General features: G+C 42.5%; 2 protein-coding genes across 5 annotated transcripts in view; one reads left to right on the top strand and one right to left on the bottom strand.

The window, feature by feature from the left end:
- LOC121924171 overlaps positions 1-19,378 on the top strand; it is a 33,949-nt gene extending 14,571 nt beyond the window's left edge. The window contains exons 1-7 of one of the 4 annotated variants that reach the window (XM_042455346.1): positions 2,831-3,449; positions 10,048-10,211; positions 12,911-13,387; positions 13,622-13,762; positions 14,744-14,800; positions 16,172-16,262; positions 18,283-19,378. In XM_042455346.1, coding sequence (XP_042311280.1) covers positions 10,157-10,211; positions 12,911-13,387; positions 13,622-13,762; positions 14,744-14,800; positions 16,172-16,262; positions 18,283-18,484 — 1,023 coding nt within the window. In that variant the 5' untranslated portion in view covers positions 2,831-3,449; positions 10,048-10,156 and the 3' untranslated portion in view covers positions 18,485-19,378. Of the gene's footprint in view, positions 1-2,830; positions 3,450-9,716; positions 10,212-12,910; positions 13,388-13,621; positions 13,763-14,743; positions 14,801-16,171; positions 16,263-18,282 lie in introns of those variants that run through there. The other 3 variants (XM_042455347.1, XM_042455345.1, XM_042455348.1) reach the window with 3 other exon arrangements.
- Positions 258-12,406, bottom strand: MYORG (myogenesis regulating glycosidase (putative)). Its single transcript, XM_042455326.1, has 2 exons — positions 12,352-12,406; positions 258-2,818 (listed from the first exon to the last, which is right to left on the bottom strand). Exon 2 carries the CDS (start codon positions 2,705-2,707, stop codon positions 635-637), a length of 2,073 nt encoding a protein of 690 aa, XP_042311260.1. The 5' UTR covers positions 2,708-2,818; positions 12,352-12,406; the 3' UTR covers positions 258-634.
- Positions 19,379-19,754: the final 376 nt, after the last annotated feature.

Below are 19,754 nucleotides of genomic sequence, written 5' to 3'. Positions count from 1 at the left end.
TATACACTTAGAGTTAACGAAGCTCCAAAGTGTTTAATAAAAAGACACATTTTCATAGTGCACCAGAAAGAAACCAACTTTGGACCTGTGCGTTCTCACTGAAACCTACACACATCCTAATATTGGGAGCTGATACTTTAATTTCATAGAATCACAGAATCTTAGGCTGCGTCTACACTCCAGAATTAGTGCAGTTTGAAACTGCTTTAACTGTCATTGCTCAATGGCATGTAATTCTGGGATTTGTAGTCTTGTGAGACATTTAGTCCTCTCTGTCTAAAGAGCTTTGGTGCCGCAACAAACTACAAATCCCAGGAGTCCACAGGATGGAGCCATGACAGTTAAAGTAGTGTTAAACTGCATTAATTCTGCAGTGTGGCAACAAGGGATCATAAGAGCCATCTTGTCTAATCCTCTGGCATGTACTGTAAAAATACACTACACCTGAAAGATGGCCATCCAATCTCTGTTTAAAGACCTCCAAAGATGGGAAGTCCACAACCCTGTAAGTCTATTCCACAGTTCTATTCCACTGTAGAACAGCAATCACAATTTTAAAAACCTCTTTCTAACCTTTATTTATAATTGTCATTTTTTTTAAAAAGTCCTTTATATGGCCCTAACCTGAAGCAACTTAAGAAACCCAAAAGAAATAGGCCACTTCATCCAAGCTGACAGGATAGTCCTTCAACAGGATAGGCGTCTTGTCAAACAACTCTCCTTTATAACTGCGCCATTTGCCAGCTGGGATATAGATGTCTCGCTCTTGTTTGCCCATCTCCAAGACAGGAGCTACCATCAAGGTGTCCCCAATGAGAAACTGGGAGTCTATTTTGTGCGTAGACTCATCGTTGGGTGATATCCACCAAATGGGACGGATGATGGGGTCACCGGTGTCCGTGATCTCCCCGGCCAACTCCAACAAGAGGGGTGCCACCAAAGACTCATGGAGCCTTGTGAACTTCAGGGCGATGTCTATGACCTCTCTGTCATAAAGCCACGGTGGGATGGAGAACTGCATGGACGGCATGAAGGCAGACAGTTCCAACCAGCGAATATAGAGTTCCTTATTGGGGATATCCACAGCACCTTCTGTCTTGTTTGGAAGAAAATTCCCACCAATCATATCTGGTAGTATGAAAGGGTATCCCAAAAGGCCCAAGGTCAAGACTGTCGGTATTAAGGACTTTAGTCCCAGTTCATAACCCCAGATGGAGTCCCGGTCAATAATACGAACAAAACAAGAAATATTCTGGGATTGGTAGCCAACTCGGACTTCTGCTAGCTCATAAAAAGGAATGGCCATTTGGGCATAATGCCTGGACCAAATGCTAGGGTCAGACAAGGGCTGGAAGGTTCTGAAATGGTTGGGAAGGTAACATGTTTCACCAGCATCAAATTTGAAGGATGATATGCCATACTTGGAGTGAAGCTGCACCAACTGGCTCTGAAACCAATCTCTGGCTGAAGGGTTGGTGAAATCCAATATGGCACCAATGCCATTCCACCACTTCACCATGGCAGGGAGTGTCCCCATTGTCTCTGTCAGAAAAAACTGTCTCTCTATCCCCACCTCAAAGTTGGGGGAATCTTTATGCACAAAGGGATGGATCCAGACAGTAACATTAAGTCCCTCTTTCTTCAGTTTTTCAAACATTTCTGTTACACAAGGAAACTTTTGGGGGTCAAAGTCAAAGTCTCCATAATGCTCCATATACATGTCATCGATCTCAATGTGGCTGTATCTGAAACCGTACTTCTGTATCATTTGTGCAAATTCCAGGATTTTATCTTGGTCAACCTCTTTTTTGTACATGGCCCATGTTGACCAGATTGGAAACCTGAACATCTTTTCGGAAGGTATCTTCAAAGGTTTTTTGAAATAGCTTTGTGCTACGTATTTGTGGACTGAAGTGATGTCCGAACCTACGCAGATCTGGTAACTCAGCTCTGGGGAAGTCTGGTCTTCCAGAGGAGGACTATAGGGAGAATCTTTATATCTGGCTTGGAAGGTGAGGGACCTCTCGGTGGCATTGAATCCAAGGTGAAAGGGCACAGAGTCATTAATCTTGATGGCTACTGCTCTAGAGGAGAGCCAGTATCTCTCCTGAACACCTCCAAAGCTGTTCCTGAAGGAATACACATCACTAGTCACAAAGGGCACAGGTTCCTGACATCCTGGTAGCCTAATGGGCCAGTGTTGGACACTCATCTCGTATCCCCCATACCAATGGGCATTATCCCAGAACATTTTGTGTTCCACCATTGCATTTGTGGCAAGCTCCTTCCAAATGACACAATAACAGGTCATAGTTTTCTCAGGCCTGATAGTCTGGATGGCAAAATGAAACATTCCTTTGTCGGTCCTAGAACAAGTTAAAATGTCCCCTTTCTCCGAGCAAGACTCCAGGTCCAAGAACCCTGACAGGAAGACCAGCCTGAACACCACCTCTCCAGTCTGGCTTTCAATGGTCAACCCGTCCTGCATTAAATCCATCTGTCCCATCTTCATCCTTTCTGTCTTCTCCAGAGGAACCATGCAGCCAAACAATGCAGCCACTAAGGCTCCGAGGAGGAGTCCCATGGCCAAGAATGCACCTACGCCATATTGAATTGGTTGGGGGGCTGGATGCTGAGGGCTGGATTTCAATCTGGAGAGCTCTTCTCTCTCTTCCTTTCTTCTGCAGTGAAAAGACTGCTTCTCCATGCTGTCCTGTCTCTCTGATCAGCAGCGGCAGGCTGTCAATCTTGCGACGGGTTTCTTATCAAGACTGGGTTTGAAAAACACCAGCTGTGCACTGAGCAATCCTGCAGATCCCTAATATCCAGGGATAGAGATAGAAGTGAGACACCAAACTATCATAAATGGATTTCGGTGGCTGCAAATTACTTCTTTTAAAAGTTACACTCTATTTTCCTATGCAGCAAGCAGAACCTGTGTCTGCCTGGCTGCAAGTATGCTCAACTCAGCTGACCAAGGGTTGTTATTATGCAAGCAAATGTTCCAGGCAGAGAGAAGCCAAAATTCCTGGGACAGCTTCAGCCAAGCTGTATGAGGGAGGAACAGAAGCAAATAAAGAGGTTCAAGGAGAAAGGCCCAGGGAAACAGGAAAGTGCATGGAGCACAGAAAGAAAGAGAGAAAGCTGTGTAGGAGAAAAAGAGGCCTTAAGAGAATGGAAATCTTCTATAACGCAGGAAGGTCCTCTAGTGGTAACATCTTCCTCAGTTCCACTGCTGTTTATATGCACTGCTCCAGCTGCTATTCGATATCATTGTAGTCTGCAAAATCAGCATGTAAAGAGATCTTGCAGCACCTTTGAGACTACCTGAAAGAACGAAGTTGGCAGCATGAGCTTTCGTAAGCTTAGGTCTATTTCCTCTGATGCATTTGGTGGAGTGGAAAGCCAGGGACAGACCTACAGTGTATATGTCATTTCTATGTGAGAATGTGAGTATATATGTTTGTGAATATATGTCTGTGATGCGAGACTTCCTATCTATGATTTGAGGTTACCCTTTACCTCTTCCTTACTATTAGGCCCCTCGCGAATGACACCTGCCCTGCCCAGCATCCACTTTCCCTAAATGTACAATGGCTAGGGTTCTCTTTATAAGAGTATCTTCCCCTTGTAAGTTCAGTATTTTTGGTAGCATATTTTTATGTGCCTATATGGTTTTGAATTCACTCAGGCAGAGGCTTCTGTTGTAACAAATAAACACTGACCATATTGAATACCATTTAGCAAGAATGTACACTTGGCCCTCCTTATCCACATTTTTTTATCCACAGATTCCAGCATCCACAGCTTGAAAATATTTTTTAAAAATTATAAATTCCAAATAACAAACCTTGATTTTCCATTTTATATAAGGGACCCCATTTGCTATGCCATTATATTTAGTGGGACGTGAACATCCACGGATTTTGTTATCCACAGGGGATCCTGGAACCAAACCTCAGCAGATAACAAGAACCCACTGTAACATAGAATAGCTCCAAAGTGGTATGGTTACATAAATATTACAGGTGAAGACATTTCACTTTCTCTCCCAGTCCGTATCCTTCTATCAACTCAGTTCTTTCAGTGGCATCACTAGGGGGGTGCAGGGGGTTCAGCCCGCACCAGATGACGCTCTAAAGGGGGGTGACACTATTGCTCCTTGGACATTTTCATTTTGGCAGAAATGGGTTGTGGCATTTGCCTGTATCTCTTTTAAATGCTGAAGAGATGGGGTGAGTGGGGTGAGGCTCAGCGGGAGGAGAAAGGAGAGGCACCGTTTGTTTTAAATTAAAATTTCAAATTTTTATTTTTATTTTTTAAATTAAAATTTAAAACAAATTATTTTTAAAATTTTGTTTTAAAACATCACATTTTATCAAATTTTCACTTAAACCATACAAAACTCTGTGTGTGTGTGTGTGTGTATATAGATATATATATAAACACCTTCATTCTGTGTATATGATATCATAATTTAAAGGCATACGTTTAATTTTGTTAGTTGTTTATGTCACAACTATTATCCTTATATCCAGTGAGGTACAGGAATTACGATTTATAAGTCAATTTGTAGAAAAATACATTTCTAAGGATTCTTTATTCCCACAGCAAAGCCTAACAGTTTTCCTTATCTCCCTCCTGCCCATAGACATGCCTTTCCTAAGCAGCTAAGCTCTACAGCTCCATAGTAAAAATCCTCCTCCACATTCCTTAAGCCACTTTCAAGAACAGACTTCTCTACCAAGCAGCTTAACCCATGATGGTGCATTGCTCCAGCCCTTGTTCAAACCACTCCATACCCATCCTCCCCCATAACCGAAACAACCCCCTTCCATACATTGTGACAGAACCTGTGATCTGTCTCTGAAGATGCCAGCCACAGATGCTGGTGAAAAGTCAGGAAGAAACTCTTCTAGAACATGGCCACATAGCTCGAAAAACCCACAAAAAGCTATGGATGCTGGCCATGAAAGCCTTTGACTTCAGATTCTGACACCAAGGATGCTCAAATTCCATTGTCCCCAATAGTGGTGCATGCCATCGTGGTTGCACCCAGAGGAAGAAGAGGACAACCAGGTCCAGCAGGCAATGCCACAGAGCAGGTGGCACCCGCCTTATTCCTGCCAGCCAGGCAAGGGGATTCCCAGGGAGTAGAAGGGGGTGCCAAGGCTACTAGCTGCATGAGCAGAGGGAGGGAGGCGGCCCCACAACTGGGTCAGCTGGCAGTCCTATGCCAAGGGCGTCGTGGGCACCCCGTGTCCCTCTCTCAGCAGGTACCCTTGCCTGTCCGCACCTTCCAGTGCCTGGCAAAATCTCCCTCAGGGCATCGGGCGCCTACCTGGATAGCGGCGGCAGTGGCCTTCCCCCTGGCAGAAGAGAAACAACCAGAGCTGTTCCTAATGGCGACGTGGCTGCACCTGTACACACAGCACCATTTGGGACAACCAAGCGCTTGCCACCCATGGATGCTGGCATCCGTGGATGGTAAGTCCGTGGATAAGGAGGGCCCACTGTAACTGACTAGCTTTATTTTTATTCCACTTTTCCCCAGAAAGATGGCTTACAATTTAAAACCAATATAGGGGGGAAAACAATCCCCCTCAAAAAAATTATCATTAAAATTCAATTAACCTATTGCTCATATATTGTTAATCCATTTAGTAAAATATTTATATCCCACCCTTCATTGTGAGAGCTCAGGGCTATGCACAATTTACCATTTTAATTTGATTCAATCTGATATAATCACTGGGGAGGAAGATCTCGTAGTGTTAAAAATAATGTAGATGGATTAAAAACATATTCAAATCTATTTTACAAGTAGATTTGTTCTATTAAAGTTAAAATGTTCAAGCAGTGTGAAACTATCTGTATGTCCATCCTGCAAGAATTCATCAAGATGGAGGTGTAATGTTGTGAAGAATGCTCCATCAAGTTTCTCAAACAGATAAATACATTTATTCAAAAGTTAGTATCTTCTGGAAAGTTGGAGCTTCAGAATACTCACACACATAGATAGTCTCTTTCCAAACAACTCCCAAGATCACATAATGATTTATAGGAACACAGTAACACAGAACAGGTGAATGAAGAGAGAGGATGTAAGACTTAAAGAAACATACAACATATATCACAGGAGGTGTATGAAGAGCAATGCAAAACTTAACGTTAAACATACACCTTTGGCAGGTTATATGTTGTTTTATTAATGCCTCTATAGTGACATGCAAATATTTATATATGGTGCTATATAAATAAACATCACCACCACCACCACCATCATCATCATCATGAATAATAATTTTTGTTGCACCCCAAATGAACAATAGTAGGTCTGTGTGGCCACCACCAACCCAACACTTGCTGGCAGACACAAAGCTCTAGCCAACCATCTAAACACCACTTAGAGCTGCCACCTCCAACCTGATGCCCTGCAGATGTTGGGGTACTACAGTTCCCACCATCCCCTGACAACAAATCCAGGATTATTACAGTCATTTTGGAAATTTCTAGACTGCAATTTTGTTCTTTGCCTGAAGGTGGCAGCAGAAGCAAAGACAATATCTCTGCTCATCAATCCCTGGATCTCTCTATCCTTCTTTTCCCATCTAGAGTGACTCAGGCCAGACTTATATTGTCAGAAATCTGGCCTCAGTGTACATTAGAGGCCTTGTAGGATCATCAATAAATAATCAATAAATTATGTTAAAAATTTTGCACTTTATTTATAGTTATTTTAATTATTTATTGTCACTGTTGTGTATCTCCAAGTCATTTTTGACTTATGGCAACCCTAAGGTGACCCCATCACTGGGTTTTCTTGGCAAATTTCTTCATGGGGGGGGTTTGCCATTGCCATCCTCTGAGAGAGTGACTGACCCAAGGTCACCCATCAGGATTCGAATCCTGCTCTCCAGAGTCATCGGAGATTATCAGTCAGAGGACGGGAAGTCCTTGTCCCGTCCTTTCTCCATCCTTATAATGTGATAGCAAAAAGATTTTCAGATGACGTCGTGCTTATCCTGTCAGATTTTGCAGAGACAGTCCCGATTAATAGTCTGTCATTCCACTTTATCATCTGCTTTTAAAATGTCCCATTTTCTCTCTCCTCCTCTCCCTTTCCCACTTTTGTTTTCACTTCCCTTCAGTTCCTGCAGAGTGAGTTCAAAGTGCAAAAAGATTTTGCTCTTCTTTAATTTAGCAGAAGGGAGATGAGAGAAGGGACTGGAACAACAACAATAATAATAACAATGATGATGATGGTGGTGATGATAATAATAATAATAATAATAATAATAATAATAATAATAATGTATTTCTTACCCGCCTCTCCACATGGATCAAGATGGGGAACAACAACAATTAACAGACACACTGCATCAGTTAAAACACATCAGTTAAAATACACTTCAGTTTAAAATGGCTTACATACAAGTTGGAAGGACCAGAGATACACATATTAAAACAATCCACATTTAAAATTCAGAATTTAACATTCAGAATTTAAAAATCATCCGGATAAGTCAGCAGAAATCTTGCTCTTCCCAGGAGGCTCAGGCAAAAACAAACTGCTGCAGCCTAGAGTTTGCAGGACTAGGAGGAGGCAATTCACTTCCCTTTTTTAGCTGAAAATAACAATAACAATAACTATTATTATTATCATTATTATTATTATTATTATTATTATTATTATTATTAATGTCCTGCCTTTCTACCAGTACAGGGACTCAAAGAAGGTTAGTTCTGAGAATCCGGTGGGGATAAAGGACCACAAAAACAGACTCAGAGCCACCTTGGGTCCTTGGGCTGTGCTCTGCCCTCTTCTGATCTGGAATTGCACTTTAGGTCCTATTAAAAGACATTTAAAAATTATTCGTGACCAGTGTATAGTAAGTGCTGAGTCTGTACTACCAAATGCCTCCTCTTGTTGTCCATCTCATTCTTGTCTCAGAATACAGAACAAAGTGCAGAAGCTCAAGGCATAGTGCAAGCCAAGCACTTCAGTCCAAGGATATACCTCATCTCTGCTGTTTAGTCAAGGTGAACATTAGCTGAACTTTAACTTCTTAGATCAAAGCATATCCTCCTTGTCTACCATTTGTCAACACTTTTGGGCCGTCCTGGAGATAGTTATGTTTGTTCTTTTTGTCAAAACAAATAGTATGAGAAATTCAGTCAACAGGAACTCGGGATGTTTACAAGAAAGAGTCTGTCGTTTAAGCAAGGAATTCCTTGTTTAACCCTTGGAAATCAAGGAGGGTGTTCCCCTTCTTACCTACACAGGGACCCTTGGTATCCTCTGGGGTTTGCTTCCAGGATCTCCTGTGGATAACCACAATCTTTGGATGCTCAAGTCCCATTCATTATAATGGTACAGTAAAATGGTGCCCCTTATATAAAAGGGCAAAATCAAGATTTGCCCATAGAAATGTGTATATTTTTAAAGTATTTTCAAGCCATGGATGTTTGAATCCGTGGACAAAAATATCCATGGATAAGGAGGGCTAACTGTATGTTCAAGCAAAATACAAAGACAGGGGTGTGAGGGACAAAAGGTCACCTTATTGCCTATAGTGACCCTCTTGTTTTCCAGTCATAGAGACTTCTGGGCTAAGAGTATAAAAGCAATAGGGAATTTCTAACTAAGTGATGGCTTCCATTTTTATTATTTTCATCACACATCAAGGGAGAAGTCACTATCATCCTCCCTTTCCTCTCTCCCTCCATTTTCATCTGCCTGAGGCAGGAAACCTGCATCAGAAGCAATGGTTATGTCTCTTGGTATTTGGCAGGGCAATTTCTTCCTCCTCTTGCTGCTCCAGCAGAGTTTGCTCCCTCTCCTTTTCAGAGTCTGATGATTCATGCTTTCTCATGATGTGCCCAAAGTACAAGAGCCTCAGTTTTGCCATCTTGGCTTCCAGTGAGATTTCTGGCTTGCTCTGCTCCCGGACCCATTTATTTGTCTTTTTGGCCATCCATGATATCCTTAGCACTCCACTCCAGCACCACATCCCAAATGAATTTATTTTCTTTCTGTATTCCCCTTGATGAATACAACCTCGTGTACCCAGTTAAATGATACACTGTGTTTATGTAGCCATGTTTTGATTAGGCACAGATGCATTTAATTAGCAGTTTGTTTGATCAATTAGAAAATGAATCCTATAGTCACCTACTTGCTTAGATCTGCTTTGAACAAGCATTGTAATCTTAGTGATGACTCCTAAAGAAATTAAGAGGAAAGAATATAATTAAACCACTAGCACATGTATTATCTACTCCTCCTAATGTCATGTCATCTGCAAATGTGATAAGAGTGTCCTCTGTTCCTTCATCCAAGTCATTGATAAAGACATTGACTAGCAAAGGGTCCAGGACAGAAGCCTGTGGCACCCCACTGGTCCCTTCTCTCCAGGATGAAGAGGAGCCAGTGCTGAGCATCCTTTGCGGTACAGTGTGGCTAAGGCTCAACAACAAAAGATGAACCTCCTACTCCTCCACCACCTCCTTTGTGGCTCTTAGTGGATACCTTGGCTCTTCTCCAGTTCCAGGACCGGCCTCCACCCTCAGCAGCTCAGCCTCTTTAGCATTCTCTCTCACCCTTCAGAAAGCTCAGCTTCCAAAGCGTGGAACTCAAGAGTGTTGTGTCCAAACAGCTCCTTCCCATTGCTGCTCCATCCCTTCTGTTTTATAGTTTTAGAATATATATATATATATTACATCCATCTCATCTGGAAAAAGAGCCGAGGCTGCATGGAAAGGAAAGCAGGGCCTTCATTTCCAAAGAAGAGCTCTGTGTTGCTCCAAAGCTTTCGCTGTTTTTCACCATCAGGAGGTAGCGCAAGGACAGGCGTCTCTTGGCCATTTCACATCATGTTCTCTGGGAAGAGGAGAGATGTGAACTGGATGCACTGTCTGGGATTCTGTCCCTGAGTTTCTCCCTTGTGGATCCTCAGTCTGTTGTTATTTTGGTCCCTGAAGTCTGTTGGATAAGGGGACCCTTGTTCACTTACAATATTTTAGCATCTTCCCTTCCCCTTCCAGACCTTTTTTTTCCAGATGGAAGTAAAGTAAGGCAGCTTCCACTTTGCAATCCAATTTGTTCTTTTCAAAAGCAAACTCCCCCTTCCCCCATTTTCTTTGCTGGGAGACAATGGAGCTTTTCAAGAGTTGCCTGAATTGGATGGTCCTCTTTTTCTGGCTGTGGGGTAAGTTTGTTTTTCATTTTTCTTTCTTTTAGACATTTATTAAGAATAAGAGAATGTTCTTCTGGCCAGTAAGATTATAAATTTCTTGTTGGTGGTAATTGCTTTGGTTTGTCTCCCGCTACCCGGTCTGTGTTTTGTGGTTGTGAAGCTAATTCTCTTGGCAAACTGAAGTACTTTGTATGCATGTATATATGTGTGCCGCAAAGCATGCAAAAAGTTACTTTGGGGGACTCTAACTCCCAGAATCCTCCTTTTAGTGAACTACTGAGATCTAACAGCTTCTGATTCTCCTTTCCAAGTTATGCTACTTGTTTTCCAAACTAGGTAATGGATTGAATGGGGCAAAACAAATGGAAGCACAATCCAGACAAGACAGAGGAGCTCCTTGTTAGTCAAAACGCAGATCAGGGAACAGGGATTCACCTTGTGCTAGATGAGATGGCACTGCAGCAGTTTTGGATAGACTCAGCCTTGAGCCTGGATGCCTGTGGCATACCTAATATATTTGACACCTGATGTAGATCACTTTTAATATCGCTCTGGTGGGGCTGCTGGCTAAACGGGAAAGGAAGGAGAGACTCACTTGCCTGGACAGCCAGCAGACTGACCAGATCTACAAGCCAGATCCTTCCCACCAGTGGCTGCAGCCCTTCTGGGCCTGGCAGAACTGCTGGCCAGATGGGAAAGGGAGGTGCCCTGCTGTCCTGCCTGGCCATCAAACCAACAAGACCCAAAAGGCAGCCCCTTACCATCAGCGCACTGAGTGACATTTCCCTATGAGATGCCACCCAGTGTGGTCCTCACCCCCTGAACCCTTCTGATGATGCCCCTCCTGGATGCTCAGGTTCCTGCAGTGGCCAGGAGTGCTTTTCCACGCTTCAAGCTCTCAGTGTGCCCGTTCTCAGCCCATTTGTGAATATGTCTGATCTGGCCACAGTGACACATTAAGTTGCATCTTGTTTGGATAACTGTGAGGTGTTCTAAGTTGGGCTGCCTTTGAGGAATGTTTAGGAACTTCAGTTGGTACAAAAAGCCACTCTGTGCTGTTTTAAATTGTACAGTTTTTGACTGCTTTTACCATTTTAAGTGTATTTTTAAACAACAGTTTTAACATTGTTAATAGTTTAGTTCTATTTTAATGTTGACTTTTTGTATGTTTTTAACTACTGTGCATTCAAACATATCACAGATGAAATACTGTATATATTTGACTATAAGTCGACCTCATGTATAAGTTGAGGGCAAGTTTTGGGGCCAAAATTATGGATTTTGCTATGAACCATGCAAAAGTCGAGGGTAAAATTTAGGGGCATGTAACAAAGGATCTAAAGGGTGAGGCAAAGCAAAGCAATGTCAAAGAACTTACAAAATTCCAGCAGACATACCTCTTTGTGCTTACTCTTAAGGCTGGATGGATGAGAGATTAGAAGGGGTCGGTGCCTCATATATTATACTCTTGCTAAGATGGTTCCTTATTTTAAATAAGAATTAAGATACAATACTTACAGTACATTGACACGTGGATAAGTCAACTCAGGTTTTTTGGGTCAATTTTTGGACCTAAATTTCTAGACAGGAGTATATACAGTATACAGCATACAGTATATACAGTATTTCAACATTTCACAGATGAAAACCTGGGTTGCCTTTGCACTGCAGAATTAATGGAGTTTGGCATCACTTTCACTCCCCTGGCTCCATGCTATGGAATTCAGGGATTTCTAGTTTTGTGAGATATTTGGCTTTCTCTGTCAGAGTGTTCCAGTGTGACAACAAACTACAAATCCCAGGATTCTACAGGATGGAGCCACGACCATTAAAGCAGTGTCAAATGGCATCATTTCTGCAGCCCAATTCTTCCCCTCCTCTCCTTGTCCCCATCCTCAACTAAGTGCAAATTATTTTTGCACTTAGAACTTAGTTTGCAACAACTGAAGTGTAAGCCAAAGACAATGGTGAGAAGGAAAAGAGAGAAACTGGGACATTTTAAAAGTAGCTGAAATAGCAAGAGAGGATTGATTAGTAGTATCCCTGCCAAATCAGAAGAGTTGGAGGGTATGTAATATGCACTGAGCATCCCTTCATACAGTATAAATGAAACACAACATGACACACAATGTAAAAGCTGAAATGGGATCACCTTGTTCTTTCTGCTCTGGTCTTGTTCCCTGTTCAGCATCCAGTCAAGAGATCCCTTCCCCAAAGGCCCTCGCTTCTTCCAAAAACCATAAACAAAAATCAGACCTGATGCCTGCTGGGATTTTCCTTAAAGGAAGGGAGAAAAGCCTTTCATCTATTGTATGCTTGTTTCCTTTTACATAACTAAGCTGCTGTTTGGTCCTGCAGTGGCACCTAGTTAAAGGGACTGTATTTTACTCTGAGAACACAGGAAATTCTTGAGAGACTTGGGCTTCTTCTGCAGCAAAGAGAGGGGGAACACCCTGCTTTCAGAAGCACATGAAGGTGGGTTATCCATGGTGCAACCTGACACCCAAATTTTGTGTTATGCCAGCCCTCTTTTACTGCCCTCCCAATACTGATGCTGCATTAGAAAATCCAAATAAACAGAGAATGAGGAATAAAAGATGGGCATAAGAAACCTTTGTAAAAAGCAGATTCCCTATTAGAGGTTTTCCTAACAGAGATATGCTGGCATAAAAATTACAAACATAATATGCACTTGTGTTTATTTCCCACAGCATCAGGAGGAGACAGTTTCCTCATCAGAAATGCCCGCCTAGAAAAGTGTATCCATGCCTCTTCCCATGAAGCTGAAAAAGTCAGCCTATCCGAATGCAAGCCACATTCCCACTACCATCAGTGGAGCTGGGATGCAACCACTCATGCTGTGGTCAACCTCAATACTGGACAGTGCCTCTCAGTCTCTCATGCAGAAGAATTTGCCTTGGCTCATCTGGAAGCCTGTGGAGGAGATGGGCTGCACCAGGCTTGGGTCTGCAGCAAAAAGGGTCACCTCACCCTACAAGGATTAGGTCTTCACCTCACCACAAAACCGGGTGGGCACAAGGCCTTCCTCTCCCAGGAGAAGGACAAGTTCAGCCGGTGGAAGACGCTGGCCAACAAAATTGTCTGTGCCACAGATCCAGCAACTATAAATCCTGGATTTGGAGATCTGGTGGAAGAATCTCTAGTCCCCTCGGTGTGGGTCCTGGAAAGTATGTTATTGTTTTTATTCATATCATATCTTTCTCCCTATAAGAAATGTGAAATAGCTTAAAATTAAAAAAAAATTGTACACCTTCCAGAATCTCCACCCAGCATGGCCATTTTATTTTCTTTCCCTACTGTAATTTTTAGCTTTTCACCTAAATGGTCTAAGGCACCAATTCATGCACCTTTCATATCTGGACGAAATGTTCATGACTACCTCATTGCATTTTTCTCCCCAGATAAAACTACTGCTTTAAACAAGCTTCACTCCTTTTCTGTGGAGACCACAACCGCCCTTCCAGACACCATCTGGGGGGACTTGCCAAACATAACCAGCACTCTTCCAAAAAATGAAGGTACAAGTTTTGAGGAAGATCAAGGTGAGTGTTGCAAACAGAGCTTTAACGGGACATAAGATGAAGGAGAGCTTTACAGGGCAAGGTGTACTCTGTCTGTGTGGCTAAGAAAATATGGACAATGGCCAGGTGTGAATTCTTCTGGGAGGGCAAAAAGCAGGGTTTGAAAGCAATGGGCTTCCTCTGCTATTTGGCCCAAGGCAACTGGTATTTAGAGGTAGACTGCCCCTGAAGCAGAAGGTTCCTTTTAGATGCCCATAGTCGGTTAGAGACTCAAGCAGTTTTAAGAATTGGTGTACATCCGCTTTCAAAGCCATCGAAGCCAGTGGCCACTGCAAAAACATGCTTACATTCCTGGTCTGCTACAGAATTGGTTGGATATTTTTGTCTGATGCAGAATGTCTGCATTCAGTTCAAGGTTGTGGGGGTGGATGTGTGTGATGTGCATCGGACATTGGGCATACAGGTGCACCTATGCATTTCATTTCACATTCAGTTACACACTATCAGAGTTTGCTAACCAGGTCTCATTGTACAAGCACTGCATAGCTCTGTGGCCATAAAATAAATTGTGTTCCGTCTCTTTAATGTAAGATTACACTTAGATGTTTCTGGATTAGATAAATGAAATCTGAAGACACTGTTCTTTTTTTCTTCCATTCATTTCCTTTTCTTGCAATCACGCCAATTCCACCTCCACAATTAATCAAAACCTCAAACCACCTGGAATTCTGTGTCCATTTCTGGGCCATATACCACCTCTTCATAGGACTTGGTGGTTTCCAGAGTTTTCACTTTGGTTGTCCTGCTCTGGACATGCTCCAACTTGTCCACATCCTTCTCAAATTGTGGTGACCAGAACTGGACACAATATTCCAGGTGAGGTCTGAGCAGAGCAGAATAGAATGGGACGATTACAGTACATATTTCAACTCCACTCCTATTGATGCAGCTATACTTCTCCATACGTTTCCATCTCATTCTCCATATTTCTTTCCCTGCCAGAAAGATATACCCATCATAAAAAGCATCCAAGGAAAGCAGCAAGTTCCCGACATACAGGTATGATGGAAGCCAAAAAGGAAATAGAATAAAGACTAAGTATAGTGGGGCTTTGGTATCCACTGGGGTTTGGTTCCAGGACCCCGTATGGATACTGAAATCTGTGGGTGCTCAGGTGGAATTATAAACAATGGTGCAGTAAAATGGTGTGCCCTATATAAAATAGAAAAAAATAAAGGTTTGCTTTTGTGGTAAGTTGTAGATGATTGAATCTATGGCAGCAGAATTTGTGGATATGGAGAGCTGACTGTACAATCCAAAACATCTGGAATTCACTGCCAGAGAATATGAAGATGGTCTATTGGTGTAGATAGCTGTGAAGGGAATTAAACAAGCACCAGATCCCATCTGATCTTGAAAGTTAAACAGGGCCAGCTATGGTTAGCACTTGGATGGGAGATTGGCAATGAATACTAGGTACTGCAGGCTGTATTTCAGAGGAAGGAACTGGCAAAACCACCTCTGAGTATTCCTTGCCTAAGAAAGCCCTGTGAAATTCATGGGGCTGCCATATATTGACAGGCAACTTGAAGGCGCGTGCACACACACACACAAGCAGGAATACTGCTCTCCAGATGTTGTTGGACTGCAGTTCCCATCATTCATCATTACTGGTCGTGCTGGCTGAGAGTGTATCCATCACACTGCAGAAATAAAGCAGTTTGACACTATTTTAACTGTCATCACTATATCCTAAATAATCCTGGGATTTGTATTTTGGTGGGATGCCAGACTTGTTTGACAGACAAGGATGAAAAATTTGGAAGTTGCTGGAAGCCTACTTCTGGAGTTGGAAAAAGAGATATTTAAAAATATTAAACAGTGCACGAAAAAATACATTGTCATGGATGGGGAGACAGAAAAGGGGCAGGCAGGAAATCTGCAAAAATAATCCTGAGAGCCACATTAGAACAGGGGGGCTAACTGGATAAGAGTTTGAGACGTTATGGGGAGGATTACATCTCCCAGAGTGCTGGCTGGAGATCCTGGGAGTTGTAGGCCCCCCCCAAAGTAATTTCTCCAAGCTCTGGCTGGGGATTCTGGAAGTTGTCGCCACCACAAAGTAACCGTTTGAAGCTCGGATGGGAAGCTAAGAGTTGCACCTGGGATTGACTGTATGCTGATGTTTCTCTTCCCATTAATAAAGCCACAAAATTGGCATTTTCCTAAGGTTGGCACATCAGAGCAGAGTCCTAGTGGATGGTGGGACTGGCAGGCATTGGGGTGGCTGAAGAAGCCAGGCCTCAGGGTGCTGTTTTGGGCAGCGGAGCAGGGGATCTGGCTCATCCAACTCTTAAAGCAAGGAGTTGAGGAAAATACAGAAGCAGGTGAACAGGAAAAGAAGTGACAAAAATGCAACTACATTTTCAGGTGCCAACTGGAAAACTGTCATGCTTGTCCTGAGCCCGCTGGCTTTTATACTGGGACTAGTCATACTTCTGCTGAACATCCATTACAACAGGTAAGTGGCCTGAGTTACATGAATGTAAGGATTGTGAGGTTTCTTCATTTGCTAGCCTACCTGCTTTATTCCACAACCTGAATTATCATCCCACTTGATACAGTACAGTGGGCCCCATGGCATCTGCTGGGTTTTGGTTCCAGAAACTCCCTGTTCTCGTAGATACCAAAATCCATGGATGCTCAAATCCCATTATATGCAATGGTATGGTAAAATGGTCTCATATAAAATGGACATCTTAGGCAGTGAAGAAAGACGACAGGAAGAAAATCAATTCATTTGAGACGTAGAGAAGAGTTCTGCGGATAGAGTGGACTGCTAAAAAGACAGATAAATGGGTGTTAGAGCAAATCAAACCTGAACTTTCCCTAGAAGTCAAGGTAATTAAATTGAGGCTGTCGTGCCTTGAACATATCATGGGAAGACAAGAAAAGACGATAATGCCTAGCAAGATGGAAGGCAGTAAGAAGAGAGAAAGAACACACTCTAGATCAGCATTTCCGAAACTTTGGTCCTCCTGATGTTTTGGACTTCGGCTCCTAGATCCCCCAACTGCTGGTGAAGCTGGCTAAGACTTCTGGGAGATGAAATCCAAAACATCTGGAGGACCAAATTTTGGGAATTGGAGCTCTAGATGGATAGACTCAATCTGGGAAGCCATGGCTGCCCTGAGTTTGCAAGACCTGAGTAGAGCAGTTGGTGACAGGGTAACCCAAAGGTCTCTCCTTCATGGGGTTGCCATGGGTAGAAGCTGACTTGAAGGCAGCTAACAACAACACATGAAATGGCAAAAACACAGATTTGCTTTTCAGAAATTTTAAAAAAATATTTTTAGGCTGTACATGGTTGAACCCATGGATGCAGAATCCATGGATATGGAGGACTGATTCCACTAGCTTTAACAGAATGCCAGTTCCCACATCTCACTATATCAGAGTTGAGAAGGGTGCAGCCTATTGTGATCCTATTTGTGGCACTCTCCTTCATGGTTTTTATCAGTCCATTTGGAATCGCTCCCACAGCACCTATCACCAGACTACATTTGTTTTCTTTGCCTAGTGGCACTGTATCTCACTTTGCAGGTATCATCATCATCATCATCATCAATTGGCTTTATTTATTATCTGCCTTTTCCCTAAAACCAAGACACAAGAAGGTTTATCAATTAAAATAAGTACAATATAGTTAAAATATACAAAGGTTCAACGTTAACATGGAATCAAACTGTTAATAACATGTTAAAAATTAAAACAATTAAAAATAATAAAAATTGCACAGATAAAATAGCACTTAAAAGCTTTTTCCTTAAAAACTTTCAGTTAACCAAACCTTGTTAGAATAAAATACAGTAGTATTTTCCTGCTAATTTGAGGACAGCAATTAGGGAGCAGTTCTGTCTGCCCTGGGAAGTCCAGAGCCTAGGAGCAGCCACCAAGAAGGCCCTCGAGTTCAAGACATCTGGAGGGCTGGGTGATTCTCACCCAACATGGTCCAACTTCAGTGCTTGTTCACCTTCAGTCTTTGTTCAACTGGCCTTAGACATGCCATTTATATTGACTGCATCTACACAATAGAGATATGGTAGTCTGATACCACTTTAAATGGTACTGCTCCATCCTGTGGAACCCTGGGATTTGTAGTTGGTGTGGCACTTGTAATTCTTTGCTAGAGGAAGAGAGCTCTAATTCATTCCCCTGAACTACAGGTTAAATCAGCATCCTGAATAACAGAGGGGCAGGGAACCTTTCAAACTGACCAAGTCAGGGGTGCTTTGATTGTGAGTTCCTGCATGGCAGGGGTGGACTGGATAGTCCTTGTGGTCTCTTCCAACCCTTCTGATGCTATCATTCCAGGTATATTTCCTGATGAGTTAAACCTCATGCCTATTTTATATTGGCTTCACCAAACACAGAAGATTTAATGTACAAATGCTCACATGGCCATGGTCATCTCACAGGTGTCTCCATTCTGGATTTCAAAGCATTTCACCATTAAAATGACTTTTTAATTCCTGCCTTAGGAAGAAGAAGATGCTGTCTGCCCTGAAGAGCCGTCAGGTGAGACAGGAGGCCTACCTGTCCTTACCTGGGACAACTACCACCAGCCCTAAGATGCAGATGGCCCCAGCATCCCCTTCGCTGAAGCATGGTGAAATTTTGATCGAATGGAAAGATGGGACAATCACCCCGCTCTTTGACAGCATGAACTATAAGATATGCTAATGTTACTTGAGCTGAACCTGTGGTTTTCAAGAGTAGCACATTTGTGCAGGGTGCCTTTTTACTGCTCTTAGAGGATACGGCACTTTTACAAAGCCTTCTTCACTAGCCTAAAACTGAATCCACATGACACAATTACAGCACTATGGTTCCATTTAAACTGTCATGGTTCCATCCTGTGGAATCCTGGTGTTTGTAACTGTTGGAGAGATTAGATTATCTGTCGCTCTCTAACAGAGAATCCTAAATACCTCCAGTCCAAACTACAAATCCCAGGATTTTGTAAATTGGAGTCATGGCTGTTAAATGGTACAAAACAGATGTAATGATGGAATGCAGATTCACCCTTCTTCATACAAAAGCAGGAAACCTAAAGGCAACTGTAAAACACCTTTGTTTGCCACAACACACACACACACACTGGTGGACACAGAGTTTTAGGTTGTTTAAAATATTCAAGCAGGTGAGCTAAAAATATAATAGATATGTCAGCAATTAAGCCTCTGTGCCAATGGAATTGGGTTGAGGGAATGTGGCATTCTTAAAGACTAGCAACGTATTTAGCTGATCTCAGGTTTTCAAAGGCTTATGAAAGCTATGTCTGATTTTTAAACCACAGCAACACAATACTATCCCTAAAGAGCAATGGAATGTTTTGACTGTGTAAGGTGTCGTTCTGCATTCACTCTCAATAGGTTCAACTATGCCACTGCTGTATGCTTTACTATCTGGATATCACTAACTGAATGCCTTCACTCAAATGCTACTTGTTTTAAACATGACTCAAAATAAAGTACTAAATATCAGTGCGGCTACTTAAGCAACCAACAAAGTTTTCTTGTACTGGTCACTACAATTTTGCATGGACTTCAATAAAGGGCTGCATTTTCCCCCTGGCACCAAGAGTGCTTGGTTGTTCGCTATTCCTATATTTTCATCTCTGTGGATATCCGCCTCAGAGCTACAGAGCAGTAGAACCTGTTGGCAGTGGATCCGGATTTCAGATGAGCTAACCGAGTTGAGGAATTTGGGGGAAAGCACTTTGGACAACTATGTTGTATCATCATCATCATTACCAACTTCATTTATACTGTGTGTTTCCAAGTACCAGGTGCTGTGGGCTGTATTTCAGAAGATGGAACAGGCAAAACCACCTCTGAGGACTCCTTGCCTAAGAAAACTCTACATCAGAAAAAAGGTCACACAACAACAACAAAGCTATTCACAGTACTAAAACAATTTAAATCCGGATAAAAGATAAAAGGCAGTTAAA

This window comes from Sceloporus undulatus, chromosome 2, assembly GCF_019175285.1.
Source record: "Sceloporus undulatus isolate JIND9_A2432 ecotype Alabama chromosome 2, SceUnd_v1.1, whole genome shotgun sequence".
NCBI classification, from domain to species: domain Eukaryota; kingdom Metazoa; phylum Chordata; class Lepidosauria; order Squamata; family Phrynosomatidae; genus Sceloporus; species Sceloporus undulatus.
The sequence above is the reverse complement of the archived record's forward strand: the minus strand, read 5'-3'. Positions and strand labels throughout refer to the sequence as shown.